At 43.2% G+C, this 20,093-nt stretch overlaps 1 protein-coding gene across 1 annotated transcript in view; it reads right to left on the bottom strand.

The window, feature by feature from the left end:
* The window catches only part of lars2 (leucyl-tRNA synthetase 2, mitochondrial), a 30,911-nt gene extending 11,089 nt beyond the window's left edge, over positions 1-19,822 (bottom strand). The window contains exons 1-12 of the mRNA XM_079274856.1: positions 19,691-19,822; positions 16,532-16,779; positions 15,391-15,522; positions 9,979-10,070; positions 9,835-9,895; positions 9,206-9,295; positions 8,731-8,874; positions 6,076-6,183; positions 4,035-4,194; positions 3,490-3,594; positions 2,830-2,945; positions 2,391-2,674 (exon numbers count right to left, since the gene is read on the bottom strand). Coding sequence (XP_079130982.1) covers positions 2,391-2,674; positions 2,830-2,945; positions 3,490-3,594; positions 4,035-4,194; positions 6,076-6,183; positions 8,731-8,874; positions 9,206-9,295; positions 9,835-9,895; positions 9,979-10,070; positions 15,391-15,522; positions 16,532-16,768 — 1,529 coding nt within the window. The 5' untranslated portion in view covers positions 16,769-16,779; positions 19,691-19,822. The remainder of the gene's footprint in view (positions 1-2,390; positions 2,675-2,829; positions 2,946-3,489; positions 3,595-4,034; positions 4,195-6,075; positions 6,184-8,730; positions 8,875-9,205; positions 9,296-9,834; positions 9,896-9,978; positions 10,071-15,390; positions 15,523-16,531; positions 16,780-19,690) is intronic.
* Positions 19,823-20,093: the final 271 nt, after the last annotated feature.

Genomic DNA, 20,093 nt, shown 5'->3' with positions numbered 1-20,093 from the left:
CACGTTGTGTGTAATTACACCTCTGTACAAAAGGTTAACATGCGTGCATGTTCAGTATTTATGTGTCCCACGAGGCACAGCTGGCTTATGTAACCCCCCATCATCATCATCATCATCATCATCATCTCATGCTGCTCCTGTCACAGATGCCTCTCATTACATTACCCCATCAGAGGGAAATTATTAATCACAAAATTCACAGGCTCGCTCTCAGTGCTCCCGTGTTCTTGTAAAGCCGTCAATCCTCTCCGCCTGCGCTGACAGAGGGCTCGTTTAGCCGCCGCTGGTCTCCTGAGGATACACAGGAAGTAGGGAGGAGAGGCTTGGCACTGGAAAGGGTTCGCACATCATTCAGTTCTCACTCCACAAAAACACCATCGTGTCATTTCACCTATGTGATGTCAAAAGGAAAAGAAAAAAGCACATCCTTCACCGTTTCTGCATCCTACTTACAAGATCAGTTTGCTTACTCTGTAAATGGTTCTGAGTAAGAGAAATTATTTAAGGGATTCACACATTCACTTGGACGAGACGTCGAAAATACTTTGAGAACACAGACGCAACTATTTTTAATTGTCACTGAATTAAATCAGGGGTTTCCAATCTTTTTGGCGTACAACCGTGTAAAATGGAGGAATGCCTTCTTCTTCAGTTTTCATAAGTTGTGATCAGACGACGTATTTTATGTTTGAGAACAAAATGTAAAAAAATCTCTGAAGCGTCTGTTAACCACAGACCTTATTTCAAGCAACCAAAAACCCGCTGACTTTGAGACGTGCGAACTGGAAGTGCAAAAATGCTGACTCATTAACAGGTTTTTGGACTCATTCCTGGGATAGTGATAGACTGATAGTCGTATTTTCCGGAAGTATTTTTTTTGAAAGTTCCCGTCCTTTTCCAAACAGATTCCAATGATGTCTTTTCAGATTATTCTGTGCAACGAACCGCCTGCCCGTCAGGTTTCCTGTCACAGTTTCACACTATTCCACTGATCAACTGTCAAGAACAACAAATGAGGCAACAAAGGCAGTCAAGGAGAAGACCACAAGCTAGTAAGCACGGATGTAAACTATTCAGATTTCCAACTTTTAAGAAATATTGGCTTCGCAAATGTTTTATGAGGAAAGAAATGCTCGTTAGCACTGAAGGATATGCACAAGCTCCTGGCTTTGAGTCTTCTGCATGCATTTTAATGTTAAGAGGGAGACCTCACAAACACCACAAGAAAAAAGTACATGAATGGTGATTATAGAATACAAATATATTGATTACTATTAGTTACAACAGGTTTGACTTCCCTGTGAGAGGAGGAGACACAATGAGCTCCTACAGAAGAGCCTCTGAGTCACTAGACAGTCAATCATGTCATTTTACATAATGATAAACATACGGAGTAACACTGAGGGTTTTCCTTGGGATGTAATATGTTGATGATAACGACGGAGAAGCCATGTGGATGAAGTATAGACCTTTCCGGTGCAATTCTGTTGCTAGGGAAACAGCTTTGGTCCAAGTTTACTTCCTGTCAGCTTCTGCTTTAAACATTGCAACAGAAAATACAAAGGGGCACAGTCGGGACTTCACCATGTGGGGCGAGACAAAGAGAAAACCTGTGAAAACATCAGGCGTCAAAACTCTCACCTGAATGTGAGATTTGGTTTGAACCACAACACTAGCGCCTCCTCGGACGAGCCCCACGGGAACCCGAGGGAGTCCCTGTGACAGGGCCAGCACGTCACCAAGGCCAGAAACACTGGCGCGCACCCTCTCACTGCACCTTCCACATACAATTTCTATTGCTGCAAAGGGGTAACAACTGTGGTACCTGAACAACCGAGATGTCCTAAACTCGCTAGGCGACCAAACACATTTGGATCCTGAAGGAGAAACGGAAAACTTTCCCATTGCTGCCCTGTGTGATGAAGTTACAGTTACTGTACTTTCCTGCTGCGGTGAGGATCTACTTTGCTTTGAGTGCTTTCCTCTTATTTTCCTACTAAAACACACACACACACGCACACACGCTGGTACAGCCGGCGCGTACGTCGTTGGTCTTTGTAACTTGGTGCACGCAGCACGCATGATCGCGTGGCTGTCACAAATAGTACACGCCTCCGTACATACATACTAAATATGACTTTAACTATTGACATTTTGAGACTTAATCCACAGTTTGGTCTTTGGTCTCTGATCCCAGGGTGGTGCCCTGGTGTTATTAATCTATGTTAATAATCCTATTGATATTGTATTAATATCAATAATTACATTTTTATGCTTGCTAATAACCAAACCCGCTCCTGCCACATCGCAACAGCACATTTAGAATGTTTGGAAAGGTCTAAAAGTTGGTTTGTGTTTCAATAAAACAAATAAATGAAACATGTTCTTACCTGGGACACTTGCAGTTGACCCAGTCATGAGCAGCCTCCAGTGGCGACGCACCCTTTCCCTTGAGAGACGGCAGCTTTGGTAGTGTAACTGGTAAGTCCTCTTCAGGGACAGCAACTGGACCACAAGACCCACAATGCACTACGGGGATGGGTGTGCCCCAGTATCTCTGCCTTGATATCAACCAGTCCCTGAGCTTGGAGCTGGTAAGGTGGCCGCCAATCTTCTGCTCGCTAGCCTTCTGGGTAATGGAGTCAAATGCCCGCTCTCTGGTGAGGCCTGAGAACTACAGAGAGAAGAGGACAAACGAGAGATTCTTAATCAATTCTAAATTTCCTGAAGAAGTTAAAGAGAGAAGCTGTAGTAGAGATGCAGCAAAATCAAAGTTTAATAATCTTCAGTCATTTTATCAATGTTGAGGTCATCAACAACAGTGCCGACCTCATCGGAGTTGATCAGCGTTTGTCTCCCGTCTTCATCACTTTTCAGCACAGTTGTCCACCTCAGATTCAGAGCTCTGGCCACAGACAGATCCTCCTCACTACAGTCTGGGATACCTGTCAGGCACGGACGCAGCACGAATACGTGACAGTAAGAAGACAATATGGACGCGCAGATAATCGATCTCTTGAGAGAGAAAGAAAGAACCCTCTCGAAGCATGTTGTGATGTGATGAATCGTTAACGATCCCTTGGGTTCCACCTCCACTCTGTGAGACAAACACCCACTGGTTTCACATCATCATGGCATCCACAAGACTGCATGGTAAAGACGTATCGTTAAAGTGTCCATCTTCAACGTGCTAGGAGTGTTGAGGCAGCAGCTTTTTGCACAATCAAATCCACAAAGACGTTTTTTCTGCTCCTCGTCTTCATTTACATCTTCTCATTTTAGTTTGGTACAGATTTAATGAGGGAAAACCAAAAAGGGACAACGATTATTCATCTCATCAATGGACATCCTGTGCTCCCGTTTGATCAAGAGTCAGCCTCCGTCTATGATAACAGCTCAGAGATGAATACAAATTACTTTCTTACTTAACCGCTACAATTTAGGTGATTGTTAAACCCCACCCACACGCACAGACATCAATACACTCACCGATCACAGTGTCCAGATAGCCATCAAAGGCCTCCCTGTGGGATATGACCAGGGGAACCTCGTGACCGGTCAACAGGTTTTGAGCAGTGACCTCTGTGAGGGAGTCTAAGGAGCAGAGAGCAGGAGGTGTGAGAGAGGCAGCGCTGCTTCCCCTGGTAGCTCATTACAATCATTCACCACTTAGACAGAGAGAACATCAAGGGAATCCCAATTAACATAGACTCAGTCCACTCAGACAACGACATCCATACCGTGGCAGACGCTAAATAAAACAAATCGACATGAGCAAAGTTCATAACATGCATCCATGCCGGTGATATAGAACAAATGTAGACAAATATGTACAAATTATTGATGAAATATCCCCAAAAAATGTAGTTCCTTCTTTATATGAGAATACATTTTTCACTATTAGCAGAATTTAGCCACTGAATTATGTCGCTGATATCGGAAAAATCGGAATGTGTGTCTTTCCCCCCTCTTCCAAAGCAGGAAGTCATAAACGTTGACGGAGCCAAACGCAGACGGGCATCAGAGACGCTCACCTTTGCCTGGCTGGAAGGCTTTCTCCAAAGCAGAGCGCACTGCGCTCCTACCGTGCAGCAATCTGTGGGAGGGCAGGACGGCCAGGTAAGCCGCTCCGAACACCGTCTCTGGGGAGGAGCTGTAGGCCGACAGGGTCTCCCCCGTCTCCTCCCCGTTCACCTAGGAGACAACAGAAGACGCATGTGGGAACCTCTCCGGTCCAGATGCACGGAAGACGATCTAATCAGGACGACCCGCTGGCTCCTCGGGCCGCCACACAAAGTGGTTTATTCTAAAATAAGATGGCGCCCATATTAGACACATTACAGGGAAAGTTTCAGTCATTTCAAAAATATACCGCAACAGAATTTTAGGCACAAAAGCATTGTTGCTTTTGAAATACTGATTAGTACTGAAACAATCCAATAATCATTTAGCCAGTGGAGAAAAAGTAACATTTTAAATAATTTATTAATAGTTGTATTTAATTATCAAGTAGAAAACCTCAAATATTGAGTGGCTTTGTTTTTTCAAATGTATTTTTCTGTTGTTAGCTGCTCCCAAATGACTTTTATCACAAATTCACTTTTATGTATTTATTAATCAGTGTATTCATCAACATTGAGGTTAACACTGAATTTAATTATGACACCGCATCAAAATATAAATCTCCAATGGATCCTTTATTCCCTCCATACAGGCAACATGCATAACAACAACGTATAAAAAGCATTTTTCTGCCATAATCAAGACATCGTAATCCTATACAAGTGCAATACAAGCAAAACATTCACATTTGAGTTTAAATATTTAACCCTTGCAAACTTCCACCAATCTTGTTCATCAGCAATACATTTAACAAATTCTGACGACGAGTTCTAGCCAATCAGAGGCAGAAAAGGGGCGGGGCTTCATGAAATGCGGCAGTGGAACTGCCGATGGCTCTGAAAGAGTTAATTAACTTGGCATGCGGATAAGAGGGCCCTGCAACATTTCCAAAAAACTGTCTTGCACACTTCTTGCTGCTATAGTTGTGTTAATTGTGACCAAGTGTCGTCTATGGAGAGAATGACAATAAATTCTACCCTGAACCTACAGCCACACGGAGCAGCTAGCTTCACTGTAGTCTTGTTTGTTTATTGATCAGACGAAGTAAAGCCGTTTCAAGGCATCAATAGTGGGATCCGTTACCTTGTGAGGAGTATTTGTCAGAATAAATTATCATCAAACAACCTGATAAAGTGTCAGTTGGAGCCTTAACATGTGCTGTGCGTAGCTCTTTGATACATAATGAGGCTACAATGTCTTTAATCCTATAATTATTTATAGATGACACACTCAGTCTGGGGGTTCTGGCGTAATGAGTATATGTCATGTCGTAGAGGAGATACTCGTACAAATCTTCAGCCCCCTGGGAAGATAATTCAGTGCAGAGTTCCTGTGACACTGTATGATGATGTAATATGAGACAAGCAGCCATCCAATTAACTTAACGGCCCCTGGTTTTAACTTTAATTATGCATTCTGCCAGAGAAACACCCTCTCATATACGTAAGGAAACACAAAAGCACTCTCACATCTTCTAACTACATAAATACGATTTTTTAAAGCAAGGGACTGACTTGAATCACCATTTCTCTGATTCTATTTCAAGAAACGGTTTAATAAAGGTGCTCACGGGTGTCTCAGTGGGCTTTTTGCTAAAAGACAGACGTGTGAAGAACTGTTAATATGGCTTTTAGAAAACTCAACAGAAACTAATCGGTGACATCATCTCTGTGGGAAAATGGCCACTCGCAGATGGATGCACCCGCTGAATGTGAACAACAAAAGTGGAAAATGTTATGTTTGGGTGCATGATTTTGAATAGAAATACATAAATAAACAGAGGAATCCAAACTAAAGCAAGCAATCACTGCTTGGGGACAAAGAGATGAGCAACCGAGGTCGGGAAGCGGCAGCAACAGGGGAACACTCGGTGGAAAAAGGTTGAGAGATTGAAAGGAAGTGAGAATGACGAATGAATAAAAAGTGTGACGGGGGAAGGGAGCGGAGATTCACCTTGAGCTTGAAATCGAAGTAGCAGCCGGTGCACTCTCCAATCCAGTTTGCCTGCATGGCTTTGACGCCATACCACTCCGGAAGGTCTGCCAGGGCGTCCAGGAGAGGCTGGAGGAGGGAGACGGCAATTAATTCACAACTTTTCTTCTTTGTACAAGTTTTTAAAAAAGGGCTTATTTTCCACTTCACTGCGGAAAAGAGATCATTCTTGAAGGGGGGGGGGGGGGGGGGGCAGGGTTGTCGAGGATAATGCAATTGACTTCAACTCAGTGTGGCCTCTTTCAAAGCCTGGCCAATTTATTCTGACAAAGCAGCAGAGCCGACCAGGTCACATTATGCAGACATAGAGGGATTTTCAAAAATCCTGACCTCCAATCGCCCTACTTTCTTTGATATCACAAGGCAATCGCCTTTAAAGTGCACTCTCTTTCTCTCACACACACACACCACAACAGTTATTCTGCATGATTAAAGGAAGCTATGCATATCAACGAGGCTCTGGTCAAAAAGCCACAGCTGGGCTGAGGCCAGAGATGTTCAAACTCTCCATTTCCTTCTCTGTCTGTCGCCATCTATTACCCAAAAACCCTCCTCACTTGTGCCGCTCAGCATGCAGTACCTCATCACGGCAATATCAATGCAAACATAAACGCTGGCTATAGTCGCCCACCAGCCAAACACGGAGTGTGTGTCAGTTCAGGGTTTGCTCCAGAGCAGACAGAAGACAAAGAATCTGTGTCGGCACGAAGGAGACGTTCAGCAAAACAAAGACGTTACCGGCAAAGACGGGAACGCAACGACCAACAACGGCCCTAAAGAGAGAGGAAGCAAATGTTTTCACTTTCCTGGATTAGAAAATATAGTTTGGCAGAGACGCAGGAGTAACTGAAAGATGTACAGGAGTCTCCATGGCAACTAAGAAAAGCTTGAGAGAAAAAGGACGGCAGAGCAATAACCAAGGAGTGCGTGTGTGTGTGTGTGAGAGAGAAAGCGACATCTAGTACAATAACAACAATATTACACAATACTGCGATACAAATGGTTCAGGGATTTGAACCAGCAACCTCAAAGTCACAAGTTGTTTTTGCTCAATGACAACAAAACCCCTGAAGAAGCTAAGTTCACATATATGAGAGGCAACAGAGCTGAACAACACGATGAGTTCTCAGCTGGTGAATAATTCAGATGTCAGTGCAGTGCGATGGCTGCACGTGTGCAACAAGTGTGATTATGTATGAAATTGAAAGCGTGATAGTTTTGCATCCACTTCCAAAAAAAACATCCGTCTTAGTAATAATATGCAGTCGTCTGTGTCCTGGCACAAACAATATGGTTACGATTTATTGTGAAACTCCATCAGTATAACGTGGAACCACCTGACAGCTGAATAAATATTGCCTGAGGTTAATGTTGTCGAACAGACTTGAACACGTGTACGGGCAAGCGGAGAAACGCACGCGCGGGAAATCAGTCCAGTTACAATACGCCGCGGCTTCACGCGCTCCTCCTTTCGTTCCATCTGTCTTTCGCACTTCTTCCCCCTCCCCCGACACCTTCCTCTTCCTTCACACTTCTGTATTCGTCAGAGAAAATTAGAAATGCAGGAACACATTGTCACAGTAGGCTGCTTCCACCTCCTCTCACACCTCTGACATGGACAAGCATGGTCGACTTCAGCGCTGCGGCTAAAACTGGAGTGACGCCGACAGTGGACGAATTGATGTTTTAATCAAAATGACAACACCGGGAAAGAAATGAACGAACCCTTGAACGACAAACGAGTGTTTTTGCACGCGTTAACCAATTTATAAGAAGTTAATTATTGCCGACCTTTTCTCAAAAGCACAGAGGAAGTTGTTTAGATTGATTTCACACCTACCAGGCCGGCTTTGGTCTCGATGTCATTGTTACCGTATGTATATTGTTTTATTTCAGGACGATATGACACAAAAAGCTGCTGATGCTACACTTTGCTCTGCTTTTCCTTCTCATGGCATCAGTTTGATTTGAAACGAGTAGAGCCGAGACGACAGACGATGATTTGATTCAACAAAGACTCAAATATGAGCATTTGCTGCTTTTCTACATTTTATATAATTGTATTCTGAATGTCTTTGCATTTTGGACCGACAGTCAGACAAAACTAGACATTTGAAAAATGTCCCCCTGGGCTTTAGGAAATTGTGATGAGCATGTTTCGCAGACCAAATCAATAATTATGATATTCTAATAACAATTAAATAATCAGCCCTAAAAACAAGAAATATGACAATCATACAGTTCGACCAGAATGTTGCTCAACTTGGAAAACTCTCGCAGCAGGTCTGTGCTGTGCAGCAAAGGCGGAGCTTCTCATCAGCCGGGCCAGGCCGCCTGGTGACATTACTCCGACTCCGCTGGTCTCGCTCTACTTGGTTGGGAGACGCTACGAACGACGACGTCCAGGGGTCTGATTGCAGAACGAGAGAAGCAGGGCTGCAGCTGCTGCTACTGAAGCGTCAGCCATGATTGTTATCAGAGGGGTCCGCTGCTCATTTTGGCCCCGCCATTCAGACCTGCCACTTGTCCCGCACACACACACACACACACACACACACACACACATACATACAACACGCTCTCCGTCACTCACTGACAGACACACCAATGGCATACCTTGGCATAGTTTGTCGTCTTGATGAACCATTGTGTGAGCAGCTTCCGCTCCACCAGGGCACCAGACCTCCAGGAGAGACCGTTTTCATCCACCTGCTCATCAGCCAGCACTGTCTGATCAACAGGGTCCCAGTTCACCACAGCCTGGATAACACAAACACACAGATTTAGATGAACACACACACACACACACACACGCGCACACAGATGAATTGAAAATGCAGAGGTGAGGAAGTAGTTTGGATTTCATAGTCGGTCCAAAGGCTTACTTCGAGGTCGTCCCATTTGATTAAACACAATCAAAGGGCTTCTACCGAGCGCTCCCTTTTTCAGTTCATTCATTTGCTTTCAGGAGTAACTGGTGAGCTGCTTCAATCATTTCTGTAACTGTCAGCGACCTCAAACCTAAACCAATCATATTATTCCTTTCAAAAGAAAAACCAGGATAAGCACTTTAGTCAAAAGCCGTTCCTACCTCTTTCTGATAGGCCAGTCCTGCTTCAAAGAGCTTGATAAACAGATACTGAGTCCACCTGTAGTAGTCTGGAAGGCAAGTGGTCACTTCCTGTGAGAAAAAAAGAAAAAAAGAGTCGTGTCAGCCTTGTGTGGTGTGTGACACACGCACACGCGCAAACACGCACACACACACACACACTAAGGCAAGGCAAGTTTATTTGTATCGCACATTTCAACAACAAGGTAATTCAAAGTGCTTCACATAAAACCATTAAAAGCATCAAAACATAAGGCAAAAGAAAAGGAGATTTAAAAACAATTAAAGAAACAGTGTAAGAAATAAAATTCAGTAGTAAAAAGTAAAGGAGATTTAAAACATACATTGGAACAATAATTGATGTCTCCCTGAGACATTACGCTGCACGCAATCAACCATACACTGCCGCAATTCTGCAATTACTCGCACACAAACCACGTCTGGAAAAGATCTCTGCCGATCTGCGTTTTATAGTGTACGCCTTGCACGAACTCGGTCCCGGAGGAAATGGCGATATATTGAGCAGTCCTTTTAAAACCATTAAAAGCATCAAAACATAAGCAAAAGAAAAGGAGATTTAACAGCAATTAAGAGCCTCAGCTCCTGCTCACCCGGTCCCAGTTGAAGCAAAGGCCGAGGCTGTCCAGCTGCTCCCGCATGGACTGGATGTTACTGAGGAGACGAGACACAACAGCAACGTTACGGTTTGCATCAACGACGAACGCTCGGAACAACAGGTGTGATATTTCAGGTACCTTTTAGTCCACTCCTCTGGGTCCAGTCCTCTCTCAATGGCTGCATTTTCAGCTGGAAGTCCAAAAGCATCCCAACCCATTGGATTCAACACCTGTGGATGTAGCTCGGTATTAGCGGTGAAATTGCTCGTGCTATTTTGAAATTGATTCATTTAAAGTCATTGAACATGCAAAGAAAATCAAACATCCCCCGTTTTCAGCTTCATTAAACACGAAGATTTGATGCTTTTCTCTTTTTTTTTCTCCATAGCAAATGAAATATGTTGACAAAAAAGCTATTTTGTGATAGTTATCCCCATTTTTGATATTTTAGATATTAAAATGATCAAATGGACGACAGATTAACCCTTTCCATGTGAAGTCAACAACAATGTTTACTGGACATTCTACATGTTTCAAGACATGAAAATACTGATCAATAATTTGTGTCTGAAAAAGTTCAACAGCTTCTTAAAATTACTAATCAATGAATATGAAACTTGAATCTGTAAATATAACATTATCTGCTGGACACAAGAGGCCTCCTACTTCATTGAAAAGCCTCAGTGTGTATACACTCGGGGCGTCGTGTTGACCATGACACGCTGCTGAAGTAGTTGTTATATTTATTCACACATATTAAAATGAGATTCAAAGTAAGAGGATACATTAGCATGTGCCAGATTTAAATGTTTCATTACAGGAGGTAATTCATTCTGCAAAATAGCACCGGTTCCCCTAACTGCAGCACATGTTGACCCCTGCATGATAATGTCTCTGCCGTGATCTCAACTCCATTACATTCTGTGGCTAATGCATGCAGAACAACTACAATTTCCATGTAATTGCAGCCGTTGCATGGTGTAAGCTTCGAATGGAAGACCAGGATGGGAAAGCTGCAATCACTTAGTAAGCTGTTTCACACACACAGTGTCCTAAACAACAACCCAATCTACCGTCGCCTCCTCTCTTTGTTTGCTTTCCTGCTCTGTCCATTGCGTCCACATCGCCGTTTAGCCTACACCCTCCTTTAAATGAATCCCCGTCGAAGTGGTGGACGTCTCTCTCACTCGTCTCGTTCTCCCTTCAGAACGTCGGGTGTGTTTTTTTTCTGCTCACAGAGAAAGGAAAAAAAACAATGAGACGAAAGCCCAGGAGTGGAAGCAGTAGGAGAAGCAGAGTGACAAGAGAGTCGAGGACCGGAGAGGATCATCGCACATACTCCAACGGGTCTGATGTTTCAGACGAATCGGTATCCTTGGTAACTGCCTCATTTGTAAAGCAGAGTACCGAATGGTGTTAAGGCTGAGAGCGCTCAGCACAGCAGACCACTGTGGCTGCTCGGGAGGAATACAGGCACAATGAGAGCAAGGCACAGGCCGAAGATAGTCTACTGTGTGTTAACAAGGAAGCATCATTAGGATGGGTGCGCTACTATGTTGTTTATTCAGTGTAAAGTGAGGCTGTATTCATGAGGGACCGGCTGAGATGGACAGGCTGCGTTAGCGAGCTCCAGTCTCAAAGTTCAAAGACAGCAGCCGAGGCAAATTATCACTTCACCGCCGATAGCTCCGGCTCCACTTATCCTTACGTCCACACAGAAGAGAGAATGCTCGTGCGACTCTTCGCCAACCTGTCACGGCAACATTTCAGCGCTTGAGTGACAAGCGGCAGTGGAAGACGGACGTGGGAGGCAGTGTGGGCACATTTATGACAATCTGTCCACTGTAATGTGGAGCGAGTCGTGCCAAGCCGAGACAGATACGAGGATGCGCAGCTCCACAAATCCTCGCGCCGACGACGACGACAACGGGGCCGGGGAGTGTTTGGTGACTGTGGTCCTGTGAATGTGAGGCCACTCTTCTACATGCAAGTGTCCGCCCACGCAGCTCCAGCTAGAAGCTGCACTCCATCTGTAGCAGCACCCAAATGCAACTCCAGCATGTCTCTGTTTTGACATTTTGGGAAACGCACTTATTACCTTTTTGAGCTTGATGAGGAGATTGATACTCCCGTCTCTGTAGTGTAAGTGTGTGGCTATCGCCAGCAGTCGGTTACCTCACGATGAAAGCTGTTTAATCGGTACAAAAAACAAAGGGTACTGTGCTCGGTCAACAAACACACGAGTATTAAAGTGGATTTAGTGAGCTTTACTGTTGGCATATTTCATTACTATTGGACAGAGCCAAGCAAGCTGTTTGCCCGCGCTTTCAGTCTTTATGCTAAGCTAACCGTCTCTTGGCTCCATCTTATTATTTACCGCAAAGACACAGTAGGGGTAACAATCTCTTCTCTTTAACTCGCAGCAAGACAGCGAATACGCTCATTTTCAAACACAACAAATGTCTGCAGTTTCTGCCTCCAAATGTAGCCATCACTCTGTACATCAGGACACCTTTGTGCCCTTCCAGCACCAGCAGAGCCTTTTTACCAAGCGAGCTGTGGACACTTTAAGTCTCTGGACCACTTGTTCAGTAGAAAGTAGTCGCTTTCTTATTTTACAGTGATCCAATATCTCTTTAAACCCCAGAAAATAGCATTACGGTGTGACAATCGACAGAGTGTACCTTCCTAAATTAACTAGTGAATAGAGCAGACTGTGTGCATGCGGCGGAACAAGGTTCGCTTTCTGACAGATGCTGAGAAAAGGTACACACTCATGGGCAGGAAGCAGTCGTCAGCCATGTGAAACTAAATGTTTCTGTTTGGGGAGAGACCAGACAGAAGCAGACGGAAAAAAATCCACCAGGAAAATGAAAAGGAGAGGTTCGTCATACAAGGCAAGGCCCAGCGGAAGGACTGATCATAGGTTGCTGGCGTCATGTCCGAAGGTGTGTGTGTGCGTGTGTGTGTGTGTGTGTGTGTGTGTGTGTGTGTGTGTGTGTGTGTGTGTGTGTGTGTGTGTGTCTGCAGTGGGATGATCCATTTGACTGAAAACTGGTCACAGCTTCATCAACAGCAGGACTCAAACTGAGGGCTGAATATCGACTGCAACAGAAACGAGTGTGGATTCAAGCGTTATTGAAGCAGGTTGTCAATTTACAGGAAGTCCTTTCCTTTAACCCTTTCATTTTCTTATTTAGAAAATGTTTAATCGGTCCTATAGGTGCCATAGAAATGGAAACATACAGTCTCAGTAAAAACCCACAAAGTGGATTCAATGTTTTCACAGCAACACACATCTAATAATTCAGTCATTTCTGCAGAAAGCATGAGGACAGTTTGAGTGTCAGCTTTATAAAAAACAAATTGCTGAAATTAGGTAAAATAAGCTACAAATTGCACAATTTACTTCTATTAAAAAAAGTTTTTTAAATACATTTAATTACCAGAAAACATGCTTCATCGTGACATGTATCATTATCGAGATATGGAATGACCTTTATGGATTGTATATAGCAAGTATAGTAAGACTTTTGAGGCAAAAAGTCCTACCGTGTTAATATCAGAAAGTCCCTACTGTAGAATGTTCTGTACCACCTCTACATGAAACAGCCCGATGTTCCCTACAGAACAGTGGTTCATCTGTAATATCATGCGAACAGCAAACATCGAATCATTTTCAAACCATTTAACCCAGACAGGACAGCAGATGTCTCACAGTTATGTCAGCTTGCTACGGTAAAATATGCTCCCCAAAGTGCCTCCAAGGATGACACATGCATTGTGATACTGTGTCTCTAAACGAAAACAGAGACAGTGAAGCCACAGAAAAGGACTCTGGGTGAGAGGAGGATAACGAACAATAAAGCAAAGCTGTGCGTCACTGAGAAGTTAAAAGCTTTGAGTCCTGTGAGAGGGTTTACATGACTATGCACAACTCTTTGCTTAATTTAGAGACTGGAAAGAACTTAAATTCGTGATATTAAATAAAAAGCTCCACGGACAATGAATAGGATATTGAATCTGTTGATCTTTAATATATCTTACACCAAGATAAGATGCAAGAGCTCCACTGCAGAGCATCTGATTTCTCCCATAGCCCTGGATTTTACATTATCGTATTATCATACGTTTTTATTTTATTTCTAGTTTTAGGAAAGAACACATCATGGTAGGGAACCTATGAAGTGTTGTACAACATCTCTTACCTTCCAATTTGCTTATAATGATGGTAGAGGCTCTAACAATGCTCTAAACACTCACTGTAATATATGGCACCTTGAACATCCCACTGCTATTGCTAGACCAATGTTCATGGCTTTCAGCTCAGCATGTAATATCATACTCCCTCAGATCCTGTTGAGAGTTGAGCAGGTAACAACATACAAGTACTTTGGTATTTACTGTGATTCTCCGTTACAACAGGCTTATGAAGTGGAGTATGTTTGTTCACGAATCAGTCAGCGTCTGCATTTTATGCAAAGACTCAGTCCACGGAGCGGATAAAAAGCATGATGTTGTTGTTCAACAGGGCAGCCTTTCAATCTTTTGTCCATTATGGCACCACAACATGGTTTGGTAACCTGTCCGTTAAACTCAAATCACAAGTCCAAAACCTGATCCTGCCTCCAAGAGACAGTAGAGGGATTAGGGTTGGGTATCGTTTGGGTTTTTTCCGATACCGGTGCTAAAACGATACTTTTAAAACGATACCGGTGCCTGAAACGATACTTTTTTCTTCAAATTGAACAATATATTAACTGTTTAAAGTATACCATAAATATAAATAAATACAAAACACTTGGCTTCAAACTACAGCTTCAAACTATGAACAATATATTGACTGTTAACAGTTTACAGTATACTTAAATAAATAAAAATAAATACAAAACACACACACTCTGTACACACACTACAGCTTCAAACTTCAGCAATTCTTTTGCAGAAATATGAGCATATTTTCCTTCTCTGGCAAAATACGACACGTCTCATGACTTCTTTTATTTTATTTAACCAGTTGGTGGCGCTAATGCGCCAATTCATCGTTTGCCAACCGCCACTACACCTCAAAGAAGAAGAAGAAGAAGGTTTTGTGTGCCGGATGTTGTGCTTGTTATGAACGGCAACGCTAAGGACCCGGATGTCGATGGAGGAAGTCAGTAGCCTGCCAGCCCTGTGACAGATCTCGGTCTCGTTTTTGTTTTTTTAATAAATCATGGCCGAAGCTTCGCCAGAATAATGGAGGGGTTTGTTTCTAAGCGCCCACGGCTCGTCCGGTTGTAACAATGCTATGAGTGAGGCGCGGAGGACCGATGCTATCGTTAGCATCGGTCCTAGGACGAGCTAACCTAGAGCTAACGAGTAGTGTAAAACAAGTATTTCAATCGGCTCAGGCACCGAAAGGAAGCACCGAAATCTGCGTTGCATTTCGGTCCGGTAGATACCGGTCGTATAGGAACCGGTACCATACCGGTTCCGGTTTTCGGTACCCAACCCTACATAGGATGGTATAGGAAATGATAGAAACACATTTCCTGGGAGCACACATACCTGGTGGCCTCTCATTCTCTGGAAGTGGCCGATCGTGTCACTGATGGTGTACACTCGTACGTGTCCCATGTGCAGGCGCCCTGATGGGTACGGAAACATGGAGAGGACATAAAACTTCTTCCTGTTGGAACTCTGGGAAAACAAAATGATGTACAGAGCTGTAAGAAAACCTCATGAGATGTGGAAAATACCTTGATTTCAATCCTGAGAAACGTCAATAACAGCGCCGGGGGTTCGTTTTCCATTATCAGTCTCGGATAAAAGACGCTTCATTAACCTGACGAGGACAGGAATAACAGCTCAGCGCATACAGAGCGAGAGCGCTGACTGACTTCTCGTGCGTTACTGTACTGTATGCTCTGGTTATGCCTGATTTACAGTCACAACACTTTCACCAAGGCAACCCAGTGAGTGCTGGTTACACCCAGCGACACACGATTACAGGAAACCCGAGTCGTGAATTCTCCAATAAATCAATTAGGGACCAGGGCTGTCATGAACGCACTGAATCAATGTCGGTCCGTCCCAGACAGCCGCGCGGTCGGACCATTAGGATATATAATCAGCCAGAGCTCCGGGACTGAGGCGAGCTACGAGGGCCAGCGCCAGTAATAGCCGGGAACGCCTAATGACCCATTAATCAATTCATCCTAAAGAAAAGGCTGAAGGTGTTTCCTATGTATACAGATAATCCAGAATATATGTATTTCACTCAGTCATCAGTGTTGACAGCTGTTTATACAGAGCGAGTCTTGGTTTTAATCATATGATGTTTACATTGAGCATGAGGAACCTGGTTATTCGTATCGCTGCTCTATACACGACCAGAAGACGTCTTTGTTCCTGGCTGCATGTAGATTGGCAGAAAATGAATCTGTAATTATTTTTAATCATCTCGTAATCGTTCAAGTCATTCTTTTGGCAGAAATGTTAAATATTTGGTGGTTCCTCTCAAATTTGAGGATTTGCTGCTTTTCTCTGTTTCGTATTGTAAACTGAAGAACGTTTTGTTCATTTAATAGAACATACAATGATTTCCATGAACAGGAAACCAGACCATGACTGAGATGTATTTGGCTTGTCGTGATGTCACCGGGCTAAAGACTTTAGGAAACTGCGTGAACGGTAACGACCTCCTCACCTCCTCCACTGCATCGTTCTGCCACTGTGCCATAATTCGTGGGTGCCACCATTCTTCCACTCTGCGTCGGGTCTCTGTTTTATAGTCCTTCTCCCACACTCCCGTCTCACTGAACAGGGTGCGGAGTCTGGTGGACAGGACGCCGGCTACTGGGCTCAGGAGAGCGCCGCCGATGTGGCCGGAAAACCGGGAAACACCCAGTGGACACAGAGCCAGCCTTCTCACGGACACCTGCATGGCTTTGACACCTGTAACACAGACAGACACAGTGAAAAAACAATGCAGGTAAGATCACATAATAAAAGATCCAACAGATGTGCTGCAAAAACAGTTCGTCTATTAATCGATCAGAAAATAAATCGCCAACTTTGGACCGCTCAGATTCAGCAGATTGATCAATAATTGAAACAATCTTTCGGTGCAGCGCTCTGTTCCACTGTTATACATAACTAGGACTGATACTAAATTATTTTTGAATGTTAATTAATTTGTTGATTATTTTCTTGATTAATCAATTAGTTGTTAAGTCTTTAAACTGTCACAGAATGGTGAAGAATGTTGATCAGTGTTCCTCAAAGCCCAAGATGACGTGCTCAAGTGTGTCGTTTCATCAACAACGCAAAGCTATTCAGTGTATTGTCATAAGGGAGAAAAGAACCCTGAAAATATTCACATTTAAGATAAACACAGTCTCACAGTTTTCTCGGTGTTCTTCGCACCACGTCGCTCACACAACAGCATGACTTTCAGGAATAAGAGGGTTTTTCCAGCATTGATGAGACTATGCTCGGCTCTGGACAGGCTCTTCCTATTAAAACTGCGCGCCGTTGCTCAGATGTCAGGATGACATTTTCAAATCATCTGATTATTCACAGATTTCTCTGCGGTTTTATACACTTATCTTTGCACTACAGGATATGGACTGCTCTGACCGCCTCAGGACATCCACCTGCGTGGAAGAATATGTTTGTGTTTCCTTGTATAGAGAGGATGAAATGCTTTAACAGGGATGTCACTCTTCTGCACGAGCACAGCTGTGAGGCTAGACATCGCGTTGGCTTTATGTAGGTCAGACAGTCAACTGCATGCAAGAATAAAACAATTTGACCTAAATTTGTCTCCTATCCAACACACAAACACACAGACAGTTTCCAAGGTAACATGAGATATCTGCACAGTCAACTGTTGCTAACCCGACAAGAGAATATGTTCACAGCAGTGAGCATCTGGATGTCAGACAGCGAGGCCTTTATAGCTGCTGTGAAGTACGCCCCGATACCATAGATGAAGATGGAAACGAGGTAAATAAAAATGAGGATTGTCGTTTATCCAAAGCTGTGGGAGAACTCTTTTTAATTGACTCAGCTTGGATGAAAAGAGTGTGAAGAAACTGCAAGTCTCCACATCATTTAGCAAGAATCTGACAAGGATTTAGTGACCACGATGGACAGATCTTTAGGGGGGAACTCTAGGAGTGTAAAACCAGTTGCTCGCTCCGCCACCCACCTGCTTGTGGGAATGTGTTTTTCACTAAATTCTCTGGAGTACAACCAGCAGCCGAGGCTCCTCCCTCGGGCTGAGGCTGGGAGAGCCGAGCGCTCAAGGTTGCGTGCTTCTCTGGAGGTACAAGTGAGTGGGCCGAGGCAAGAGACGGAGAATATGTTCCTATGGCGACTCGGCTCATCCGCTCGGGTGTCTCCTGCGAAGAGTGACTGAACGCTGCCGACAACAAGCTGGTTCACTACAACAGAAGAAGTCTTTCTCTGAACATCTGGATCGTCTTATTCAGGTTCTGGGACTTCAGTACTTTTTGGGTGCCGGCTGAAGTGTGTCACGTGGTGACAGCTGGAATCGATACTCAGTCAAACTCTTTGTGTTGCTGAAATAATTATTCAGATTTAAATCATAATCTTGCTCATTTTAGACCGTATTATATTCATGCAAAAACTAGTGTATGATTGCTTTGTGTTAGGACTTTTAATTAAATTGAAACACTGACGCATTTGATAAGTTTGGCTTTGAGAAGTACAAAAACTCATGCATTATATTTGTGCCTGCAGCAAATTGTTTCAAACGCTACCCAGTCGTGATATTACAGCGACCTCTTGTAGTGTCAACATCTTGATATGCGATTAGATATTGTCTGGGATTTTTGGTTATTATAATAATAATAATAATAATAATAATAATAATAATAATAATAATAATAATAATAATAAGAAGAAGAAGAAGAAGAAGAAGAAGAAGAAGAAGAAGAAGAAGAAGAAGAAGAAGAAGAAGAAGAAGAAGAAGAAGAATAGTATACTGTCGTGAAATATCTTAAATGTTGCAATTATTGGTCTCCGGGTTAAGTTAGTTTTGAATGTACGTATTAATAACATTAATCAGGAAGAATTTTGAAAACACCAAATATTACCTCGTTCGTCAAAACACTTCTCAAATAACAAAGACTTGCTGCTTTAGTCTGTTTTAAAGAACTGTAATTTCATAAATTCACATTTATATTTTCTAGACACTTTCTACTGTCTTCTGACATCTTAAAGACCAAATGAGAATCACACAGTAATCGACAGATTAACAGATGATTTAAATAATAAACAGTTGCAGTCCTATCATAAATAACACCTGAAAGCCCCAATGGTCATCACTACAATATGAATGGTTTTCACTCCTCTGCCACAGCCTACAATTAAGATTGTTTAATAAGTTGCAAAATTGTTGAATGTAAATCAATTTACCTCTGAATACTGAAATGTTGTTTGCATAGTTCGGCAGACTGCTGACAGGTCAGTTATATAAAATGAGCTGTCAAGTATTTCAGTGCTTTTTCACATCTTATCGGACGTATATGTGTCACGTGTCAACACTGGACTGCGTAACGCTGGCTCGGGTCCTCAACACGCTGTTTTGACGCACAGAGGAACCATATTGAGGCTACAATGAGAGGCTACATAGCATTACGCTAGCAGTACATTACATTATAACGGTTTATTCTCGTAGCCTCTCCACACAGCAGAGCAGCCGCTCCTCTGTGAGCTACAGATACAACGTATAGCAGCTGGTTCAAGTGTTGTGATGGTGTTTAATGGCTCGTTTGTCTGCTGGTCGAGTCACAGTGGAAGTTAAAACAACGTTACATTTCACTTTGAAGGTGCTTACCGTTTTATTTCCTGGTCCTTTATTTCAGTGGTATGGTCGTAGTGACATAAATCCAATAGTTGGTGATATGAATGGCATACTCCACTTTTAAATACGCTGTAAATGACCTGCTTCCTTGGATCACGACTTCGCCATAGGCGTCGCCATCTTGGATTTAAATCAACTTTATCAACACGGCATACGTCGACAAGGACAACCCATGTTCTTTTCAGGGGTGTCAAACATACGGCCCGCGGGCCGGATCCGACCCGCCACGTCATTTTATGTGGCCCGCGAATCCGCCAGCAAAAAAAAAAAAATTTAAATATTTTTTTTTTTTACAAAAATTAAAAGTTAGATGTGAAAATAAAAATATCCCCATGGTCGAAATTATGAGATAGAAAGTCGAAGTGATGAGATAGCA

The sequence above is a fragment of the Melanostigma gelatinosum genome (genome assembly GCF_949748355.1).
Source record: "Melanostigma gelatinosum genome assembly, chromosome: 9".
NCBI lineage: Eukaryota > Metazoa > Chordata > Actinopteri > Perciformes > Zoarcidae > Melanostigma > Melanostigma gelatinosum.
Note: the sequence above shows the minus strand (reverse complement) of the source record. Positions and strands in the feature narration are given on the sequence as shown.